Raw genomic sequence first — 22715 nt, 5'->3', positions numbered from 1 at the left:
CCAAGTGGCCTTGCCCCTAAATTCCAGGCCTGAAGATGTTCTCAACCTGGTTCTCAACCTTTTCAGGCCACGACCCCCAAAATAATCATATTTGAACTGGGGACCCCCACCCTGACAAGCACTAAGAGTTGAGGAATTACATTTTGTATAACACGGTTCTATTGTGAACATAGCAGATGCAAGGCGTTGTGAGCATGTAGATCGGCTCTTTTCACAATTTCTGCCTCTAATATAAGGCAAATTGGACAACTTTAATTTGTCATTTTAGAGGTATTAAATGAAATGGTAAATGGTGCATTTATATAGCGCTTTCATCCAAGGCGCTTCACATAGATTGTGCATTACATTCAACCATTCACACACACATTCATACACCGATGGCGGAGGAAACCATGCAAGGCACCAACCTGCTCACCGGGAGCAACTAGGGGTTCAGAGTCTTGCTCAAGGACTCTTCGACATTAACTCAGGGGGAGCCCGGATTCGAACTGGGAACCCTTCGTACTCTAATGACAGTTTCTCTACCCCTTAGCTATGCCAAATGTGCAGATTCCCTAGAACAGGGGTTCCCAAACGTTTTTTTTTTTGTCTCAGGGCACCCCATGAATATATTTTTAATCCGAGGCACCCCTACATTATAATTTTCACTCCCAGCACCTTATATTTATAGCATATCGTCGTTGTCGGGTGGAAACCTTGTATGTCCAAAACCGTTGATCGGCTGTTTTCACTAGTTTTGTGCGACAGTCTTGTCTACCAAAAGACGTACACATTTGAAACATGGAGATATGAGGTTTCTGCCCGACAGTGACAATATTTTAGTGATTATGTTGCGAGGAAAACGTTGAGATAATAGCCATTTTGGTTAGAACTGACTGAAAATAACTTTGTATTTCAAGTTTAAAATGTTACTAAATATTTTTTCAAGTGTCCAAATAAATTCCAAATATTATCAAATTATCTTGCGGCACCCCTGGACTGCCGTCACGGCACCTCAGGGTGCCCCGTCACCCACTTTGAAAACCCCTACCCTAGATACCCTTAAACTTTAGGTTGGTTTGTTTACCGTCGAGTGAGAAAACATTGTTGCACATTAAGTCAATCATCCGGGGACCCAGCCCCCCCAAAAAAATAATGTGGGGAGTGGGGACCCCTCCTGACGGTCCCGACCCACAGGTTAACAACCACTGTTCCAACTCTGGATGCCCACTGACCTGCGTTGAGGTTGTTGGCGCTGCTGGAGGTGGTTGAGGAGGAGGAGGTGGTGGTGGTGGAGGCCGAGCCGCCTCCTTTCTTCCCTCCGGCGGCGGCGGCGGCCGCCGCGACCACGCCGCCGTCGCTGCTGGCCCACTGCACCATCCAGCTGTCCGTGGCGGCCGTGGCTGCGTCGGGGGCGGGGGAGAAGGACATGCGGCTGGCGGGCGGCAGGGCGGCGGGGCTCTGCTGCTCCTCCCTCTGGAGCTGCTCCAGGCACTCGGCCAGCTTGGTGTGTCCGCGGGAGCGCGCGATGGAGAGGGGCAGGCGGCCCAGCGAGTCGGGGATGGCCAGCGCGCGGCGGTCCCACTTGTACAGGACCACCGCCGCCTCCAGGTGACCCAGCGCGCACGCCCACATCTGTTGGAAGAGAGTTCGACATGTTGAGTATAGGGGCACCATGGCCACAATATTCCTTCCGGTTGGTTCCAAGATTTCTAGCGGAAGTGCTGCGTTTAATGGAAGTTACGTCATGCTGTCTGTTTCCATTCCCCAGCGAAACAAACTCAAAGATTGTAGCTCTTAACTCGCTCTTAATAGGTGTAACATCGCCTGAATCAATGTTTTTGTTTGTATATTGTTTATTGTGAGCGCAACCGAGGAGCAGGAGACATATAGAACAGATATTTTCCAGCGGGGAATACGTTTGCAGGAACAAGGCACTGTGAAAAAAATACAACTTCCGGGAAAAATCAGCCCCACCTCCTAGAACGGTCTCTGCCTCATATTTTCACCAGGCTTTTCTCTTCGCAGATGAGTAAGCCTGGCTACGCGAGGCAAGTATAGGGGGCATGTCATATTAAAGAGGGTGTATTCGACAGGCGTATAGCATTGTGGCATATTCAACTTTAGATGCTTTTATTTGTGTAATGTCCCAACCGTAAGTTGCCACGAATTTGTATAAGCCATTGCTAACCGCAGTTGATCATTGTCTTGCTATATTGCTGTGAAAAAATGCAGTTCTCTGTGATCCAAACGGTTTTTTTTGCAGCACAATGAATGGATCTTTGAGTCTATGGGATTTTTCGCTCCGTGATGCACAATAAAAAATGCTGGGTTAATTAATCTACCCAACCGCTGAGTTTACCATTATGGATTATTATAATGGTGTTTATTTTTGTACAACTCAATAATGGGGTTATTTGGTACAACTCATCTGCTGGGTTAAAATAAATGCATTGTTTGACTCAGTACATGGGTTGTTTTAAACTTTTAGAACTCAGTACATGGGTTGTTTTAAACTTTTAGGACACAGTACATGAGTTGTCACTTCCCCTTCTTTTCTCTTGTTGCTTGTCTCCTGCAACAGCACTGGCCTAATGCATGTCAAAATGGGTTGCCTGAAATTAAAAAAGGTTGACAATCACTTCTAGGCCAATAGATTTCCACACTAACACTTACCAGAGGTGTGCAGGAGAAATGGTCCACGTTGAGAGGGTCCACCTCCAGCTCCAGATCAATGCTGTCAGCATGCTTGGTGCTGGGGGGGGAATAGAGCACACTTAGTATGTATGACACAACTGTCTGGGAATCTTTATCTGTTCCTCTGTGTGAAATTGGAAGGTCTCAAGTCTTACGCTTGGTAAGTTATGCTCCGTAAACTTGTAGCAGATCTACAACGTGTCGCATCCACAACACATTTTGAGTTTGGAGTCAACTATTTTTGATGTGCGACAAAGTATGAGTCAGGCTTTTGAGTACACGTCAACACCACGTCACGCTATGTATCACGATGTTCTGAGCACGCCACTGCCACTCGCCGACAGTGTCTGCGAAAAAATGTAACAAGGACGTGAATGTGGTGGTCTACAGTGTTTGTAATTGTATGCAGCGTCTGACCATTCAATAAGCGTCACTCTCTGCGAAGTGTCAAACTTTTGACACGTTGTGAGCTCGGACATATTTTCACTATTGTTTCAATTTGAACTTTTCACCCATAAAGATGACATGCCTAAAATAGGCACAGATTAATCAATTATTTCGTGAAATGATCTATTATTTTGCACAGTGGTGTAAAGTACATTTACTTAAGTACTGTACTTAAGTAAAATGTTGAGGTATTTGTACTTTACTTGAGTATTTCTGATTTCCAATACTTCTACCTCTACTCCACTACATCTCTCATCCAAATATTGTACGTTACTCCACTATATTTATTTGAAAACTTTAGTTACTTTGCAGATATAAATGATAATATTATAAAACATACTAAACCACTTTAGCCCTGTTTTATACCTTAGGTATTTGAAAATAGACGATCTACAAGCCCACAACGTGTCGCATAGCGACGTGTTGTGAGCTTGTAGATCGGCTGTTTTCAAAAATGTTGTACTTTTACTTTTGGTACCTTAAGTACATTTTGATGCGAATACTTTCGTACTTTTACTCAAGTAAATTTAGAACTCCTGACTTTAACTTGTATCAGAGTACATCTACATTGCAGTATTGATACTTTAAGTAAAGAATGTCAATACTTTTTCCACCACTGATTTTGCATAATCGATCAAATCGACTGCTTTGATTAACTGCGTCCTGTTGCAGCCCTGCGTCCTCACCGCCACTTGATGAGCGTCTGGATGAGCGTGGCGTAGCCCTGGCCCGCGGCCAGGTGGAGCAGGGTCATCCCTCTGAAGGTCTTGGAGTGGATGAGATGTTTGGACTTGGCCCAGCAAGCCCGACTCATCATCTTCTCACACACCACCACCACGCGGCTCTCGAAGGAGCTGCTGGCCTGGTTCTGACCTGATAGACACTGCACACACACACGCACACAGAGGAAAGCAAAAAGAAACCGTCATTCACTTACACTTTATTTTGAAGAGCCCCGGAAGCCACGTGCGTGTGCAACGATATTAAAATGGACGTCAGTTTGTTTATATTCGGTTTGCGAAACTACAATCCTAACCGCGGCCGTCCGTCAAGGTCCAGTGTCGCCGTGAAAAAGAGCGGTTCTTGGCCTTCTCTGCGTTTTGGAAGTAGATTGCGAGATAAAGCCTTTTCTTTGTATGAACCGGAAAGTCGTTTCTTTGTATGTAACCGGAGCCTATTGAGAATAGACGCTCCATGATGGTGGTGGCCAAGTTGCATGATGGGATATGTAGTGTTTTCTTTCGCTCACCAGCTGCTACCGCGACACATGTTAACTGGTTACCATGGCAACAGTTAACTCGTCTGTGGACGAGATAACGGGGCCTTGGCACAGCAGAGGAAGTGTTAAGGATAAGGTTGGAATAATTGAAATGTTATGGCCTGGTGCTCACACAACAGGATAATCACAGAGATTTCAGGTCGGGAATGCCTGCCAAAAATAGCAGATGCATGATCAACAAAAACTACTATCTACATGCTTGTAAGCGTGTACATGCTTGTAAGCGTGTAGATTGGCTATTTTCAGCTAATGTTTGCCAATTTTTTCACTGAATTTTCGCCTGTTATGATCAGTGGTGTAAAGTAACTAAGTGCATTTAGTACTGTACTTAAGTACACTTTTGAGTTATTTGTACTTTACTTGAGTATTTCCATTGTATGTCCAGTACTTTTACTTCTACTCCACTACATCTTGAATCCAAATATTGTACTTTTACTCTACTATCTACTACATGTATTTGAAAACTTTAGTTAAGTATAATTTGAGGCCAAGACTTTTGTACTTTTACTCAAGTCAATTTTGTATTCGGGACCTTTACTCGTAACGGAGTATTTCTACATTGTGGTATTTGTACTTTTACTTAAGTGAAGCATTTGAGTACTTATTCCACCCCTGCCCCTTTTACCTGTGATTGGCTGCCTCCTCCTCCTCCACCAGCACCCCCTCCTCCGCCCGCTCCTCCGCCCGCGCCTCCTGCCCCTCCTCCTCCGCCTCCCGAGCCCTGCATCCCTCCGCTGCTCTGCTGCTGGTGGCTGGCCATCTCCGCCATGCGCCTCTCCATCTGCTCCAGCCGCTCCAGGATGGACATTCTGAACTGGTTATCTGGAAGGAAAACCCAGAGGGAACACACGTCAGTATAGCAGGGTTCCCCAATAGGCGGCCCGCGGGCCATTTGCGGCCCGTGGGGGGCTACTGTCAGCCCCCACCAACCCCAGTAATAATGGTGGTATAAAAGCAGCAACAACACTAGTATATTGTCGTTGTCGGGGGGAAACCTTGTATCTCCAAATTTGTACGTTCTTTCGCAAAGTAAAGCCCTGCTTCATCATTCAAGGCCGTCTCACGAAAGTAGTGAAAACAGCCCATCTACAAGCACACAAGGTCTCGCACCGCGAGGGGTTGTCAAACAACCCTGAAACAGTGGTAAATCAGCCAACAACCCACAACCTCAAATGGTAAATTGCTTTTCTACCACTTTTACCATATAAATGAAAGAAAACACAGTTGTAACTTGCAAGGATCTTTAGTTACAATCAGTAATTGTTTCAGTGGGCGGTGTCCATGAGCCAACTCAAGGTTGAAGACTGATTTACCACTGTTTTAAGCCAATCAGAATCCAATATTTGAACATACTAGACCTTACCCGTTCGAAGATATGTGCTCCAAAATATGTCAAACGCACCCGGTGAAAGTGTGTGAGAGAGAGAGAGAGAGAGAGAGAGAGAGAGAGAAACATTCCTAACTGTGAGAGAAAGGGGTGTGTGTGTGTGGGGCTACAGATCCCATGGCCTGGAGGAACGGACCGTAACCCTGGCAACAGACAGCAGAGTTCAACAGAAGTGGTTAAGAAAACGCTAATTTAAACTGCTTTAATTTGGGAGAAATGAAATTCGGGCTCCGTCAGTGTTGGTATAATGCTAATGGCCAATACCATGTGAACTTTGGGATCAGTTGCTGAAGCGAGTGAATAGATAAACGTAGATAAGCGTGAGCGTTAGAGCGTTAGAGCGTGAGCGTTAGAGCGTTAGAGCGTGAGTTTGCTCCTTTATTAGTAGGATGACCACAAAAAGTGGTAGAAACCGCATTCATGGTCTGGAGAGGGCACTTTTTTACAGACAGGTAAAAGGGCAGGGGCTCAAGCCCCCTTTGATGTCTACGTGTGCACGTGCCTGACACACAACGTGCGCGTGGCCGCAGGCACACACACACACACATACACGCACACACACACACTGTGTGGCATCCAGCAAACCATGACGAAAATGAGCGTATCCGCCACGACCAACGCGGGCCACCTGTGTGTCCCGAGGAGTCCTCTCTCAAGCTGCACTGAGGCGCTCCCGCTCCTGAAGGTCGCTAAGCAGCTTTAAGGCTTCGTGACTGGACTCGGGGACGTGACAAAACCCCATCTAAGAACAACCACGCAGCCCTCTCTCTCTGCCTGACGGCGAACTCATTTTCCACTTTTGGCAGACATAAAATCGGGGCGTAATCATTATTAAGCCGTTTGGGCCTAGAATTATTGAATGCTTTAACTGCTGAAAAATAGCAGATCTACAAGCTCACAGCGCGGCACCGAGTGCCGCGCTGCGAGCTTGTAGATCTGCTATTTTTGAATGATTTGTTTTTGCAAGTCTTTGAGTATATCTATTTCAAAGCGAACATTTTGTAACTCAAATATTTGCTTCTGGGGGGTCCCTGGAACAAAATGTTTTGATATGGGGGGTCCGCGGCCAAATACCTGTAATTTTGGGGAACTTTGACGTGAAAAAGTTTGAGAACAGCTGGATTTAGAGGAAGGATTTGGAAGTCGGGTCAAAGATCGGGTCAAAGACATTCAAAGACTTGCAAAAATGTTCACGATTTTTCAAAGATAGCAGATCTACAAGCTTGCTGTGAGCTTGCATATCTGCCATTTTTCAATAGTCAAAGCACAAAATAATGTTTAAAGTGGTTAAAAATCTAACACGACTCGTGGCGCGTTCCCGGGCTTTGAGGGTTAATCTCCAGAGAACGTTGGCGATAACAATAGCATCAATCATTAACTTCGTCAAAACAATTGGCTTTACTCAAATAACCTTTAAAGCTCATCAGTCAACGCCTAATGGCGCCTGCCTCCGTCTCTCCCCGGCACTCCATCAACGCTGGTCCCGGCAGACTAATACAAGACGGTGGGATGATTGTTCCAGTGAGTGCAGGGCTTGTCGAAAAAGGTCCGGCCCCTTCACACGTACCGTACGGCGCTCCTGGAGGGAGCCTGTGGATGAAGGCCCTCTCCCGCTGATTAAGCTATTTAGGCCTATAGGATTATTTAAGGCTTTAGCTGTTGAAAATGCAAGCTTGTAGATCTGCAATTTTTTGGGTGCCATGGCATTGGTCCGAAATGTCATTGTTCCTACATCCCATTAGTCAGAATCTGGTGATGTTAAACTGGTGAGAAATACTATGCCTAAGCCTAACCCAACCCTAACCTTAGTAAAACTATGCTTATAGACCTAACCCAAACCCTAACCCTAACCTCAGTAAAACTATCCTTAAACCTAACCCAAACCCTAACCTCAGTAAAACGATGCCTCAACCTAACCCAAACATGTTTTATGTTTTAATTAATTAATTTCTACAGTTTTCAAGTATTCTCTTTTGATTATTTTAAATGATGTCTGTAAATCTATACACGTCTATATGTTGTTTATTGTTGTACAATCTCGGTTGCGTTGTAAATGAGTCTTGCGCTCAATTGTATTTCCGAGTCTAAATAAAGGTAACAAACAAACCCTAACCCTCTTTGAATATCTCATTTTTAAAGTGAACAAATATTTTCTTCTGGGGGGTCCCTGATACAAATTATTTTGAGACGGGGGTCGGCGGCCAAATACATATCATTCTAGGGGTCCTTGACGTGAAAGAGTTTGAGAACCGCTGACGTAGAAACAAGTGTTTTTCAAAAAAACCTCGGAAGGATTCAGAAGACACTTAGAGAATCGGGTCAAAATATTCAAAGAATTGCACACATTTTCTATAGCCTGACACTCAGCCTGAATTGACATATTTTCGTTTCACTCGCCAAAATATATTTTTTAAAGGGGTGTAACCAAATTCACGTTACGCAACTTCCTGGTGCTGACGTCACGGTTGAAGGGGAAACCCTACTAAAAGCCCATAGAGTTAACACAGAAATTGGAAATTTAATGCAATTTCCGTACTCGGTGCCGCGCTGTGAGCTTTTATATCTGCTATTTTTCAATAGATAAAGTATAAAATAATAATATGCACTAATGCGTACCCGGTCTAAACGGATTAAGTATAGCTCATTACAGCCAAAGCTCTCCTGCCCCAGCCCTGCTTCCTCTGGCCACGGGCGGCGGCTCCGCGGGCCTGATGTCGTAGGAGGGACGAGAAGGCAGGCCCGGCGGAATCAATCAGCCGCGCACCTGTCTGTAGCCCTTGAAAAGCCAGCCTTCTCACTCATCAAGATGGATGGAGGTGTAGTCGTTCTGTGCGAGTGCATGCGGGTTCCGGCTGTCCGGCTGAGAGGTTGTCCGCGCGCTCGGCGTCAATCAATCGTGTTATTTCTAGTTTCTTGCTTTCGGGAAGTGCAACTCTTCGCCTGCATGTAAAAGTGTTCAGGGGAGTCAATTGGGTATGGCAGGGGTATGCTGCTGCCATACCCTGGGTCCAGCGGGGAAAATAAAAGTTACTTTGAAATATAAATCCACGAATGTCTCTTTGTCTATCTGTGCTGGTTATTACTGTATGTTGTTAAAGCTATACTGTGTAAGATGCTCAACTAGTGGTCAGTAGCCCTATAGCAAACCGCGGTCGCGTCCGCGTCTTTCGGCCGTTTTTCGTACCTTCACACCCCCGCGTCTGCCTCCACCTCGCCGAGATCTATCTTTAGAGGGGTCCCTGGTTCCTGTGCGTTCAGGCATTCCGGAGAAACGGACTACTTCACCCTGCCTGGTAGGCGAGATTACCTTTTGAGTATAGAGACACACTGGCGACTACAAATATGGCCGCCATAGCGACCCCACTTCAAGATGCGCTGTGATTGGCCGGCAGTGTATAACCCTCGCTGTGATTGGCCGGTAGTGTGATGACGTAATTTTTCCGCGAAAACCGGGGCCCGGTCAGGATCATAGAAAACATATAAAGAGAAGGCTTTAGAAGCTGAAAATAACGGAGTGGGTGTTCTACAACTTTAGCGATTTAACAGTTAGGGCAATTTTAAGATTTGTTTTATAAAAAAAGTTACATGGTATAACTTTAAATTACAGTAAAATAAATAAAAATGCAAAATTTAACAAAATGGTCAATTTAACAAGGTATTATATATTATAATTATATTCTCCACACTTATATTCTCTCTGTCTCGCCAAAATGGTATATTCCCAGGTTCCGCAGGTCAGCTGCACAGGTGCAATGCATTATTGTTAATTGTGGCACGTTTACTAACATGCCAAGTTTAGCTGCACTTGAACAACCGTTCCAGGCTGCCAAATCCAGCCCAAGAAACCGTAGAAACTAGGGGAAAAAATAAAAATGCATTCTTAAAATAAATGTATCATGCCTGTTGCTAAGGTAGGCGCGCGTGCAAGATACAAGTCATGTTGCCATACCTTAGCTTTTTCTGAACTGACGCCACTGGCTTTCGGGAAGTGCAACTCTTTGCCTCGTGTAAAAGCGTTCTTTTTTTTCATAGTTTGAATTAATTGCTGCATAATTTATGAGCTGGTGAGAACCGGCGTGCGGAGTAATGACTTGTAAACGGTTGCTCTTACGGGTTAGGTCTTGGGTCTTTAGGCCCGCTGTCTCTAAATGAGGGAGTTTTGTACACGGAAAGTAAAATGTTATGGCTCGGGGACTAATTGAAAAATTAAGTGGAGTGTAAAAATAGTTGGACGGAGCGAAACCGGTTGTATGCAAAAACGGCATTTCGGGAGGTCCGTTTAGGGAAGTGCACGAGGAACGGTTCACCGCGCACCAGGGACGTGCTGGCCATTGGGAAAAGCGGGACAACTCCCGAACGGCCGGTTCATTCCCGACCGGTCCAGGCCAGCCATTAGGAAAAAAATACAAATAAAATGTCGGCCTTCGTTCCATTTTGGGGGCTGGGTGGCCAACAAAGTAAATCGTCACTGTCGGGCAGAAACCTTGTATCTCCAAGTTTCAAATTTGTACATTTTTTCGCATAGCAAAGCCCTGCTTCATCATACAAGGCTGTCGCACAAAAGTAGTGAAAACAGCAGATCTACAAGCACACAACGCCTCGCGGTGCGAGGCGTTGTGTGCTTGTGGATCGGCTGTTTTCACTAGTTTAAATCATTTTCAAAATGATAAATACAAAACAAACGGTTTTGGACATACAAGGTTTCCACCCGACAACGACGAAATATAACTCATGTAATTGGCCCACTGGCTTGTCACTTTGTCACAAATCTTTGAGTAGCAGCAGCAGTGCTACAGAGAGAGATCTCTCTCTATAGCGCGCAATGAGGGCCTCTCCAACTCTTTTTCCCGGGCTGAATCAGGGGCCCAGCATGTCCCTGTGCGTGCACCAGCACACGCACGCGCGCAACGCACGCACAGACATTGCAACGGACCGGAGCACAGAGACCAGCACACTGCAGCAGGGAGGACGTAGAAGACTGCATTAGCATTCCCCATTTAGCCACTGTGAGGCCGTTTCTGTGGCAACCTGCTGCCGAGCGGTAACTAGGCGACAGGAACATGCCTCTGCGTGTGTGTGTGTGTGTGTGTGTGTGTGTGTGTGTGTGTGTGTGTGCGCGCGCACACACGCATGTGCGCGTGTGTACGGTCTGCCCGCGTGCTATTGGCTTATTGATGAATGGGCGGAGAGGGACTCGCACGCACGGCGAAAATGTGGGGAGAGGAAAAAGGCAAACAATGAAGAAATACGGAGTTCATTAATCTCCATTGTTGTGTTTTGCGTGGGGAAAGCTCAGTATGGTACTGTAGTCTGTGGGTACTGGCTAGCCAGGTAGGTAGGTAGGTAATATGTATGTACTGTGGGTAGGTAGGTATGCATGTAGGCCTACTGTAAATGTATCTATGAGTATGTAAGTATGGATTTGTAGGTAGTTTGGTACTTGGTAGGTGATAAGAAGATGGTTGGTAGGTATAGGTGTTCATTATTTGTAACTCTGAGAGTAAACACATGTCATTGGTGTACTCTCAGACAGGGGCGTCGCACAAAATTCGGGGCCCTGGGTACAAGGATTCACTGCAGGCCCCCCATGAACGTTCTTCATAGGGGGAGGGGGTTTAACCCATTTAGACTGGGAATGCATTATTTTGTGCTTTAACCATTGAAAAATAGCAGATCTACAAGCTCGCAGCGCGGCACAGAGTGCTGCGCTGCAAGCTTGTAGATCTGCTATGTTTCTATGTCAGCGGAGCTTAAACCTTTTCATGTCAAGGACCCCCAAAATGATATGTATTTGGCCACGGACCCCCATCTCAAAATATTTAGTTCCAGGGACCCCCCAGAAGCTAAATTTGCAATAAAAATGTTTGCTTAAAAAATTCATATATTCAAAGATTTGCACACGTTTTCACAACTTTTCAAAATTAGCAGATCTACAAGCTTGTAGATCTGCTATTTTTCAATAGTTAAATAATCAAGGCCCCTCCACCTTGGCCCCTAGTAACTCAGTCCCACTTTTCCCCCCTCTTGTGACCCTCTCAGGGTTATGGCAGAGCTTTCTAATGTGCAGGTTCTGCAGGTATACAGGGACCTCATGACTCTAATCGCGGGGGCTCTTCTTCACAGCTCGTAACCCGGTGACGTTTACACTCCGTGGTGACGCTGGCAGAACCCCAGGGCTGATGATGTCACGGCCGCGCGCTCTCCGCAAGCTGACGTATAAAGGAAGGGGGAGGGGGGAGAGGGAGGGGGGAGCGGGGGGAGGGCTGGGAGGTCAAGTCGTCGCTATTGTTCAGCGGCGAAACATAATGTCACCGGATGATAATTACTTCTGTTTTGGCGACAGCCGCGCCCGCCGCCACGACTATGAATAATGGATTCCCGTCCCCCCCTTATTGCGACACGCTCCGCGCGTCCTGTCAAGGCGAGCCCCGCCGCCAGCCGCCGCCGGCGCCGCTGCTGCCGTCAGACTCCTCAGACGAACGCCGAGCCAACCGTCAAAGAGAGAGGCGCTCGGTTACTGCATCTGTTTTCCTCATACCCCTCCCCACCCCACACCGGGTGGGATCCACCTTCACCTCTGCACGCTGCCAACGATCCGCAGGGGAAGGAGGGGGGGGGGGGAGGGAAGGGGGGGTCGGACGTTAGAAGGTATTGCAGGTCACGAACCCCACACAGCCTAGTCTATATAGGCTCCGGGGTCACATAGACGACGGAAGCGAGAACAAGATGGTTTGACAGACAGAGAGAGAGAGTGTGTGTGAGAGACAGACACGCGCACATATACGGCACACACCCGCGTGGAGGGAGAGAGAGAGGGGGCGAGGGAGGGATAGAGAGACAGAGACGGAGAGAGAGAGAGAGAGAGAGAGAGAGAGAGAGGGTAGTAGTTAGCAGCGGGGCTGACATGTCTTTGTTCAGAGATCCAGTGCTGCAGTGTGTGCTGCAGTGCAGATGATGTCATCTCCTCCACCTGCTGCCTCTCTCTCTCTCTCTCTCTCGCCTGTGCCTGCCTCGCTCGCGCTCCGAATGCCATGCACGTCTACTGCAGAGGGAGGGGGGGGGGGAGGGAGGAGGGGGAGGGGGGTGTTAAGAGAGGGAGGAGGGGCTGGGGGCGGGGGGGAGGAGGGGGAGGCCACCAGCAAGCAGCCAAACAGCGCCAACGACAACACCAACGCGACGTCACCGGGCAGTGTGACGTCGCATTCTCCTCAGCCCCGTCCCTGGCTTACTCCCTCGTGACGGCGTGATGTGACAAGCTTATAGACGAACGTGGTCACTCACACATCCGACGTGGGGGCAGGCCGTGACATGTTTTTTTTTGTATTCTTCCTGACGCGGTGCCAGGGAGCACCTTATACGCATGGAAGAGGCGACAATAGGCTACGGCGAGCTTGGACGGAGCCTCGGTGCCGCTATGCTCTCTCCGAGGTCAGGGCTATGTAGCTGGGAGTCAGGAGTGGTTTGTGGAGACCGCACCGTGTGCCCTTCAAAGCCAGGGCAGGAGGTGGGCCGGGGGGATCAGCCGCTCAGACCCGCTGCGAGGCATTGTGAGCTTGTAGATCGGCTATTTTTGGCAAAGAGGTTTGGTGTAGAGGGGAAAAAGAGCAGACTAAGTACAGAGTGAAATGTCAACTTTATCAAGTATTGACGGCTCAAGTGAACAATTCAAAACATTCAAAACACACTGATGATTGTGCTGTCAAACGATGAAACTATATGGAATCTCTGAAAATGTGGGGGTCCCTGCTTCATCTCTCTCTAAACTAAGGGATCCTTGGCCTGAAAACGTTGAAGACCCCTGTGTTAACCAAAATGAGCCCTATTGGTAAGGTAAGGTAAACTTTATTGTCCACAAGGGAAATTTTGCTTGGGCTTTCACCCTTACTGCAGCCACACATAAAACATCAATGACAACACTAGAAATACATACAGTACAGTGTCTCTAAAAAATCGAGCTGATCCACAAGTTCCGTTTGTGTTTACATTTTTTTGCGAAGAGAAAAACGGGGTAGACCAAGTGTAGAGCCCTGGGGGACCCCGGTCGACTAGGGTTTCATTAACAAGGAAGTTCAACACTGCAGAAATAAACAAACTACAGTACTTGACTATCTGTACTTTTCTGGATTATAAAGAATCATGTGGTTGACAACCCATTCAGAACGGGTACACAGTATTGTGTATTATTATTTAATGCTTTAACTATTGAAAAATAGCAGATATACAAGCTCACAGTGCGGCACCGAGTGCCGCGCTGCGAGCTTGTAGATCTGCTATTTTTTTTAAATCATGAAAATTCGAATTTTGACCCGATTATATGAGTGTCTTTTGAATCCTTCTAAGGTTTTTTGAAAAAAACGATGTTTCTATGTCAGCAATCTGGCCAGCATCGTCAAAGAATAGGTCCTTTTCACTTAACTGGAGCTCAGTTAGTCTGTTCTTGAGAGACTACTATGTCAGTGGTTCTCAAACTTTTTCATGTAAAGGACCCCCAAAATGATATTTGTCCACGGACCCCCATCTCAATATATCTAGTTCCAGGGACCACCCAGAAGCAAAATTTGAGTTACAAACGTTCGCTTTGAAAATACATATATTCAAAGATTTGCACACATTTTTCACGACTTTTTCAAAAATAGCAGATCTACAAGCTTGCAGCGCGGCACTCGGTGCCGCGCTGTGAGCTTGTATATCTGCTATTTTTCAATAGTTAAAGCATTCAATAATTCTAGGCCTAAATGGTTAAATGGAAGGTGAGGGAGACTTAAACAAGATATCGTGGCGTGAGTTCTTAACGTGCCTCAGCAGAGAGGCAAATAGCTGGTGACAGCCTAGGACGCTCTGGCAGATGTTACTAAAGCTCTCACGCTGAGGGCAAAACGTTGAACTTCTTGTCTCCTCCTGTGACCCAGATGATCACAACACAATACAACAGACCAGGGGTTTGCAAAGTGGGTGACGGGGCACCCTGGGGTGCCGCGACGGCAGTCCAGGGGTGCCGCGAGATCATTTGATAATATTTGGAATTTATTTGGACACTTGAAAAAATATTTAGGATCATTTTAAAATTGAAGTACAAAGTTATTTTCAGTCAGTTCTAACCAAAATTGCTATTATCTCAACGTTTTCCTCGCAACATTATCACTAAAATATCGTCACTGTCGGGCAGAAACCTCGTATCTCCGAGTTTCAAATGTGTACGTCTTTTGGTAGAGCAAAGCCCTGCTTCATCATACAAGAATGTCGCACAAAACTAGTGAAAACAGCCGATCTACAAGCACACAACGTAGATCTGCTGTTTTCACTAGTTTAGATCATTTTATAGATGATAAATACAAAACGAACGGTTTTGGACATACAAGGTTTCCACCCGACAACGACGATATGTTATAAATATAAGGTGCTGGGAGTGAAAATTATAATGTAGGGGTGCCTCGAATTAAAAAATATGTATGGGGTGCCCTGAGACAAAAAGTTTGGGAACCCCTGCAACAGACCACTGCTTCCCAAACACTGGGTCGGGACCCACAGTTTCACAACTACAGTAGTAAAAATCGAAAATTCTTTTCCTATACAAAAAAAAGAAAATATAGTTAGAAAATCTTTAGATGTTGTATGTTCTGTTTTCTTTTTTAATTGAAGAATTTTATAAATGTTCAAACAAACAAACACATCTAAGGAATTACATAAATAAAATAATTGCGACCGTCAAGTCACGGTTACTATCAAAACCTCCGTCACACTTTTGCCCTATACTTTTGCCCTACTTTTATCTCCGCCACCGTTGGCCCTGTCCATAACAAACTTTGCACACACGCTCCTCGGCTGGAAAACCACAACCTCCACCCCTCATTTCTCACATGGCCCTCTTCTAGCGCCACCATCAGGCCGATTTTTGTTAATCACATTTTTGGACACTGCTCCTACAGATTTTGCCCTAAAATCATGCAAAGCGGTACACAGTATCTCTAAAGTCATGTCATCAACATGGATCTGTCCCATTTCCCATATTCCCTCCTGATTGGCTATGATTGCCTTCTAAAGTTTGTGTATGCGACCTGACGGTCTCTTATCTCCCGATTAGGGAGTCTTACGGGTAATTAAGAAGTAGTGAAAATGGACGATCTACAAGCTCTCAGCGCGTTCGTGCCGCGTTGTAAGTTTGTAGATCTGCTATTTTCACTAGTTTGGGTTCTGGACGAATGTCAATTCTTTCCTTTGGGTCACAGGTAGTCTGGGATCACTTCACTTTTCGGGGTTGTAACCGGTCTGGAGCGGAAACCACAACACGTCATGTTGTAGTACTCAAAGGACTACAATTTGCCGGAAAGATCAAACCGGATTCAGTTTTAACCCAAAATATTCCCCTGCGCTCAAGGACATACTTTTAGGGCCTACCTTTGCTTTTGAAAAAATCGTTTGGTATATGCATCTTTTAGTCCAACTGTTAGCGACTGGCAAGACTACACTATGCTACTCGAGCATTTTTGCGACCGTAGGTCGCACTTACTACAGAAAGCTGCTCGAGGTGTCCGTCTGTCCGTCCGTCCGTCCGTCACACACGTCACACGTCACACATTTGCCCTGCTCATATCTCCGCAACCGTTGCCCCGATCCATGCCAGATTTTGCACACACACTCCTTACCTGCCAAACTACAACCTCCAAGGACCCCCGGAGCTCCAGGGACCCCCAGCTCCCTCGGGGACCCCCAAGTGTAAAAAATGAGCACATGTGCAAAAATTACCAAATGACCACCCCAACGGGGCTGCTCACGGGGCATTCCCGGGGACCACCCACTCCTGGTGCTCCAGAACGGATGCAAAAGTGGTGGCGCCCCCAGTGGAGGACCCCCTGCCACTGCAGCTCACATAAAATGCCGTAACTCGGGCTAGGAGCGACCGGGAGAGCCGGGGCCGGTACCTATTCGTCCGCCTTGGCGGCGTGGAGACCCCACCCCTCATTTCTCACATGGCCCTCTAGCGCCACCATGAGGCCGATTCAGATTTTGCCCTAAAATCACGAAAATCACTACACAGTATGTCTACACTCATGTCATCAACATGCTCAGGAAGATTTTGGAAAAACAAATTTTTGCTCTATTTGTGGAGATAAGTGACCTACGGTCGCTTATCTCCCGATTAGGGAGTCTTACTGGTAATAGGGATTGGGGAAACAAACGGGGGGAACCAAATCAAAGCGACGGCCTGTTGTGAACGAACACCAGGCTTTCCCCCAGAAAGCCTATAGAAGATGTTAGGTCACGGGCTAAAATGTTTCCCAATCTGTTCTGTGCATCCGCAGCCCACCCATCCGCAGCCCACCCACCTGTGCATGTTGATCAATCAATCGGTTGTGCTCTGGCTTGGATCAATGCATCTTTTAAAGTTTTTAAGAAACAAATATCATGACATTTTTACTAGGGGTGGGATGCGATTAAAATTTTTAATCTAATTAATTACATGCTCTGTGATTAATCGCATTTTAATCGCACATTGATATTTGACCTGAGAAGCATTTTTTTCAAGTAAAACACATTTTGTTGTACGAGTGAATCAACGAGTGAGTTTTTTAAATCTAAATTTCGCATCCACTGGGCCAAGCAAAGCGCTCTGATCAGCTACTTCTCCCTTTGCGTTTGTTGTCTCTTCTTGGTTGATGCATGCATCGCTATGATCGGTATGCCCGAAACTGAAGGTTCTGTGGTGCAAAAATTAAGAGTGATTAAAATGCATTGATTTTTTTAATCGCGTTAATTTTCTGTAATTAATTAATCGCAATTAATCAGTTAAAGTCCCAGCCTTAATTTTTACATATAGGCCAACACCAATATATTGTCGTTGTCGGGTGGAAACCTTGTATAAACTAGTGAAAACAGCCGATCTACAAGCACACACCGCGGTGCGAGGCGTTGTGTGCTTGTAGATCTGCTGTTTTCACAACTTTTGTGCGAGGGCCTTGTATGATGAAGCAGGGCTTTACTTCGCGAAAAAACGTACACATTTGAAACTTGGAGATATACGAGGGTTTCTGCCCGACAATGACGATATATATATTTTTTCTATCATTAAAATCAGACCACCAGTGGGCCCCCCCGCCTTCTCTCATGCTGAGAGCCACTGCACCTCGTTACCGGTTTGGTGTCAGGAAACATGAAAGCGGCACGCGCAGCGCAGCGCTGCGTGGGAAATCGCTTGAGTCAAATCCACATGCAGCGACACGTATACTATAGCTGTCATACTTTGTGTTGATCCGTGCAGAGTCAGTGGTAGGCTTAGCATGTGCTTAGCATGTGCTTAGCATGTGCTTAGCATGTGCTTAGCGTGTGCTTAGCATGTGCTTAGCGTGTGCTTAGAGTGCCGACTGTCCTGAACTTTGCAGTCAGTGGTAGGCTTAGCGCTGTGTGAGTGCTGATCAGCGCTGGATCATAGGCTTAGCGCATGCTGATCTGCGCAGACTGCAGAGTCATTCATGTAGCGTGTGCATGCTTAGCGTGTTCTGACTGTCCTGACTCCTGATCCATGCACAGTCGGTAGGTTTTGGTGTGTGCTTAGCTTGGGCTGATCTCTGCAGACAATGGTAGGCTTAGTGCGTGCTTAGCGTGTGCTTAGAATGTGATTAGTGCGTGCTGATTGTCCTGATCAGTATACTGTCAGTGGTAGGCCTATAGCATGTGCTTAGCGTGTGTGTGTGGCGTGCGCTGAGTGTCCAGATCTGTGCAGAGTCAGTGGTTTTTAAGTATAAAGTTGTCAAATATGTCAGTAATGTCTTTGTATATTTAGGTTGTCATATCTGTCATGTGCAACTTCAAAGCCTAAAAGCCAAACAGAAATGTAATTGTCGACGACAAAAACACAATTAAATCGTTAAGCGCAATTATTTGAGTGACAATATCGTCATGTGAAGTGTCATAATCGTGACAGCCCTATTAAGAACCACCGATTTAACAACATCAGGGAAACAAGCCCAAATAAGGAACTACGCTTTGGAAACTACCAACATTTACAAGCAACTTTACAGAAAGATGAGCCCAAAGTCGCTTATAATAACAAGCGAACAAGGCAACACTGGTGGTGTAGCGCTGGCATGGATTTACATTAGGGATGGGACGATAAGCCATATTATCTTTTATCGTGATAAAAAAACACTCACGATAATCGTATCATGGAGATTTAATATATCGTGATATCGTCCTCCGTCATGCACTGGGATCAATTCACCTTTTATTTGCCGAGCTGCAATGCGACGCAAGGCGACGCGTTGTGAGCTTGTAGATCTGCTACTTTCTGTCAAATGTTCCGCCCCCAGGATAACGGATTTTGATTATCGCGATAATATCCTAAATCACAATAATAATCGTGATATGACATTTTCATATCGTCCCATCCTTATAGTTTACATCCCCACCAGGGACGTGCTGGCCATTGGGAGAAGCGGGACAACTCCTGAACCAAACGGCCGGTTCATTCCCGGCCGGTACAGGCCAGCCATTAGGAAAAAATTAAAAATAAAATGTCGGCCTTCATTCCATTTTGGGGGCTGGGCGGCCAACAAAGTAAATCGTCACTGTCGGGCAGAACCCTTGTATCTCCAAGTTTCAAATGTGTAAATTTTTTCGCAAAGCAAAGCCCTGCTTCATCATACAAGGCCGTTGCACAAAAGTATAGTGAAAACAGCAGATCTACAAGCACACAACGCCTCGCACCGCGAGGCGTTGTGTGCTTGTAGATCTGCTGTTTTCACTAGTTTAAATCATTTTTAAAATGATAAATACAAAACAAATGGTTTTGGACATACAAGGTTTCCACCCGACAACAACGAAATATAAATCATGTAATTGGCCCACTGGCTTGTCACTTGTCATGATCTCTCTCTATAGCGCGCAATGAGGGACTCTCCAACTCTTTTTCCAGGGCTGAATCAGGGGCCCAGCACGTCCCTGATCCCCACCACAAGCGTCGCGGCTTGTACCAGCAACCCCCCCTCCCCCGTGATCTGTCACGTCTCTGGGACATGACAGCCCCGATCCTCGTGAGGCCGCCCCTGACATCTGCTCTCACTCTTCTAGATGGTGGAGCAGAGAGCCTGAGTGACAGCCATTCTACATGCTCCTTAACTCTTATACCGCTTTGGACGTTCCTGTTCGCCCCAATTCTCAAGAGACCTCCGCACCAATACGGCGCTCGTTCGCGTTCGTTCGTTCGTTTGTTTACCTTGTTGAAGCTGATGAGGGGTCGCGCCGCCGTGTACTGTAAACACATTTTCCGCGGTGATGGTGTAAAAAATCCATTATGCGTTAACATCAACGGAGACCAATTCACTTCCTTGTTGGCAGTAAGGCTCTGTGGCCAGTGACTGGTCTGAATCACATAACAGGCAAATTCACATTCATTCTCGCATGACGCCGCCCTCTGCTGCCTGGCAGACCAAAGTGCACTATTGCACAATCAAAAAAAAAAAAAAAAAAAAATGTCTATCTATCTACTATAACGTCGCAAAGGTAAGCCGCTTTTTGATGGCACCAGACCCAATAAATAAATAAATAATCTGGCAGTAGGAGAGTTAATACCACCCATTCACTGTGTGATCCAACTATCTGTCTATCTATCTATCTGTCTATCTGTCTATCTATCTATCTATCTATCTATCTATCTATCTATCTATCTAGAGTAGAGAGCAGGCATTGACACTAAGGCTTGCCCACCTGCCCCCGGCAGGTAAATAAAACATCAGGGCAGGTGAAGTTTGCTTTCAGGTTGCCCGACAGGGCAAGTGCTCATTTGAGAGGGGACACATGTCTATAAACACAACACGAGATATCAGTCTAAACACCTGAACATGGCCAATCATAGCCACAGTATGTAGGTATTTGGATTTGGAGGTATTGAGGTGTGACATTTTTTATCTCATAGGTCCAGAAAGTAAAGAAATAAGTGTTAAATTGAGCGGTAATTCAAATCTTTACCTATTATTTTATAAAGGACGATTTACTTTTCGGGCAAGTGGGCATGACCTTTGGGCAAGTAGAACATGACCTGTACTTGCCCGATGGGCAAGTGCCTCTGAGACCTTAGTGTCAACCCCTGAGAGGTCTTCAACAGGGGGTCCGAGACCCCTAGGGGGTCCTCAGAGTTACTGCAGGGGGTCCTCCAAATCTTTGTTTGGTAGAAAAAAAAAACTTTAGCCAAAAAAAACTTTAGCCAAAAATAGCAGATCTACGAGCTCACAGCGCCTCATAGATCGGCTAATTTCTGCAAAGGGGTTTGGTGTAGAGGGGAAAAGGAGAAGGCTAAGGCTTTATTAAGTATTGACGGTTCAAGTGGATAAATATCTGAAACTATATATGGAATCTATGAACAGGTTGTGGAGGGGTCCCTGCTTCATCTCTCTCTCAACTAAGGGGTCCTTGGCCTGAAAACATTGAAGACCACTGATCTAGAGAGAGAGATAGAGAGAGAGAGAGAGAGAGAGGAGGGAGCGAGGAGGGAGAGAGGAGGGAGAAGAGAGAGAGAGAGAGAGAGAGAGAGAGAGAGAGAGAGAGAGAGAGAGAGAGAGAGAAGGAAGAGAGATGAGATCAGACGGAGGTGAGAACCAGAGAGGAAGACCAAGGTTGTCTGAGAATTCAAGAGGCTGAAGGACAGCTTGTCTGTCCTCCTCACTCCCAATTATGAAGAATGAGGGACCAAACACACACACACACACACACACACACACACACACACATGCACTCATGCAAACGCGTGCACGCACGCACCAGTGGTATAAAGTAACTAAGTACATTTACTTAAGTACTGTACTTAAGTACACTTTTGAGTTATTTGTACTTTACTTCCAGTTTCCAATACTTTCACTTCTACTCCACTACATCTCGGATCCAAATGTTGTACTTTTACTCCACTACATTTATTTGAAAACTTTAATTACTAGTTACTTTGCAGATATGAATTATAATATTATTATAAAACATACATAAACCACTTAAGCACTATTTCATACCTTGGCTATTTGAAAATAGCCGATCTACAAGCTTTTCAAACATATTGTACTTTTACTTTTGGTACTTTTTGATGCCAATACTTTCATACTTTTACTCAAGTAAATTTTGAATTCCAGACTTTTACTTGTAACAGAGCACATCTACATTGCAGTATTGATACTTTTACTTAAGGAAAAAAACGTGAATACTTTTTACACCACAGTGCAAACGCATGCACGCACGCACTGTGCTATTCACCCTTGGCCTGTGGAAAAACGCGGGGTGCAAACAGCTTATGAGGCACTTCTTTGTTAGTTAATTAGCGGGTGTTTATGATGTATATTGGCATGGCGTGGCAGACACACCGGGGAGGCGTCGAGGGACTGATTAATCATTAATGATATTCACTCTCTCTCTCTCACCTCCTCCCCGCATCCTCCGCTGGAAATGTCAGCATTTACACCTGCCTCGCTCGCTCCCGCATTAAAGCCCTGTTGTTGTTGGCCTTAACAGACACACAATCCTCACTGTTAATTGAACTCCGATCGCCTACAAACGTAACCCGATGGACTCTTGGTCCACTTTATTTTAGTTCAGGGGTTTTCAACAGGGGGTCCGGGGCCCCTAAGGGGTCCTCGGAGTTACTACAGGGGGTTCTCCAAATCTTTGTGTGATAGAAACTTTATTTTCCTCCTTTTTTTTACATTAACCACTTGAACCCTATAGCGTCCACATTCGGAGAAAAAATAGCAGATCTACAACGCCTCGCAGCGCGAGGCGTTCTGAGCTTGTAGATCGGCTATTTTTGAGGTTTGGTGTAGAGGGGAAAAAGAGCAGACTAAGAACAGAGTGAAAGGTCAAGTTTGTTAAGTATTGACGGTTCAAGTGGTTAAATATCTGAAAACACAAATTGGAAAATCCAAAATATACACTGATGATCGTGATGTCAAACAA

The 22715-nt window shown here is 45.9% G+C and overlaps 1 protein-coding gene across 1 annotated transcript in view; it reads right to left on the bottom strand.

Moving 5' to 3' along the window:
* camta1a (calmodulin binding transcription activator 1a) overlaps positions 1-22715 on the bottom strand; it is a gene marked incomplete at both ends in the record, with an annotated part of 432050 nt that overhangs the window by 42866 nt on the left and 366469 nt on the right. Inside the window, 4 exons of the mRNA XM_080734049.1 lie at positions 1215-1614; positions 2656-2734; positions 3810-3985; positions 5016-5224. Coding sequence (XP_080590175.1) covers positions 1215-1614; positions 2656-2734; positions 3810-3985; positions 5016-5224 — 864 coding nt within the window. The remainder of the gene's footprint in view (positions 1-1214; positions 1615-2655; positions 2735-3809; positions 3986-5015; positions 5225-22715) is intronic.

The sequence above is a fragment of the Nannobrachium achirus genome (assembly GCF_963921795.1).
Source record: "Nannobrachium achirus genome assembly, chromosome: 9".
NCBI classification, from domain to species: Eukaryota; Metazoa; Chordata; class Actinopteri; order Myctophiformes; family Myctophidae; genus Nannobrachium; species Nannobrachium achirus.
Note: the sequence above shows the minus strand (reverse complement) of the source record. Positions and strands in the feature narration are given on the sequence as shown.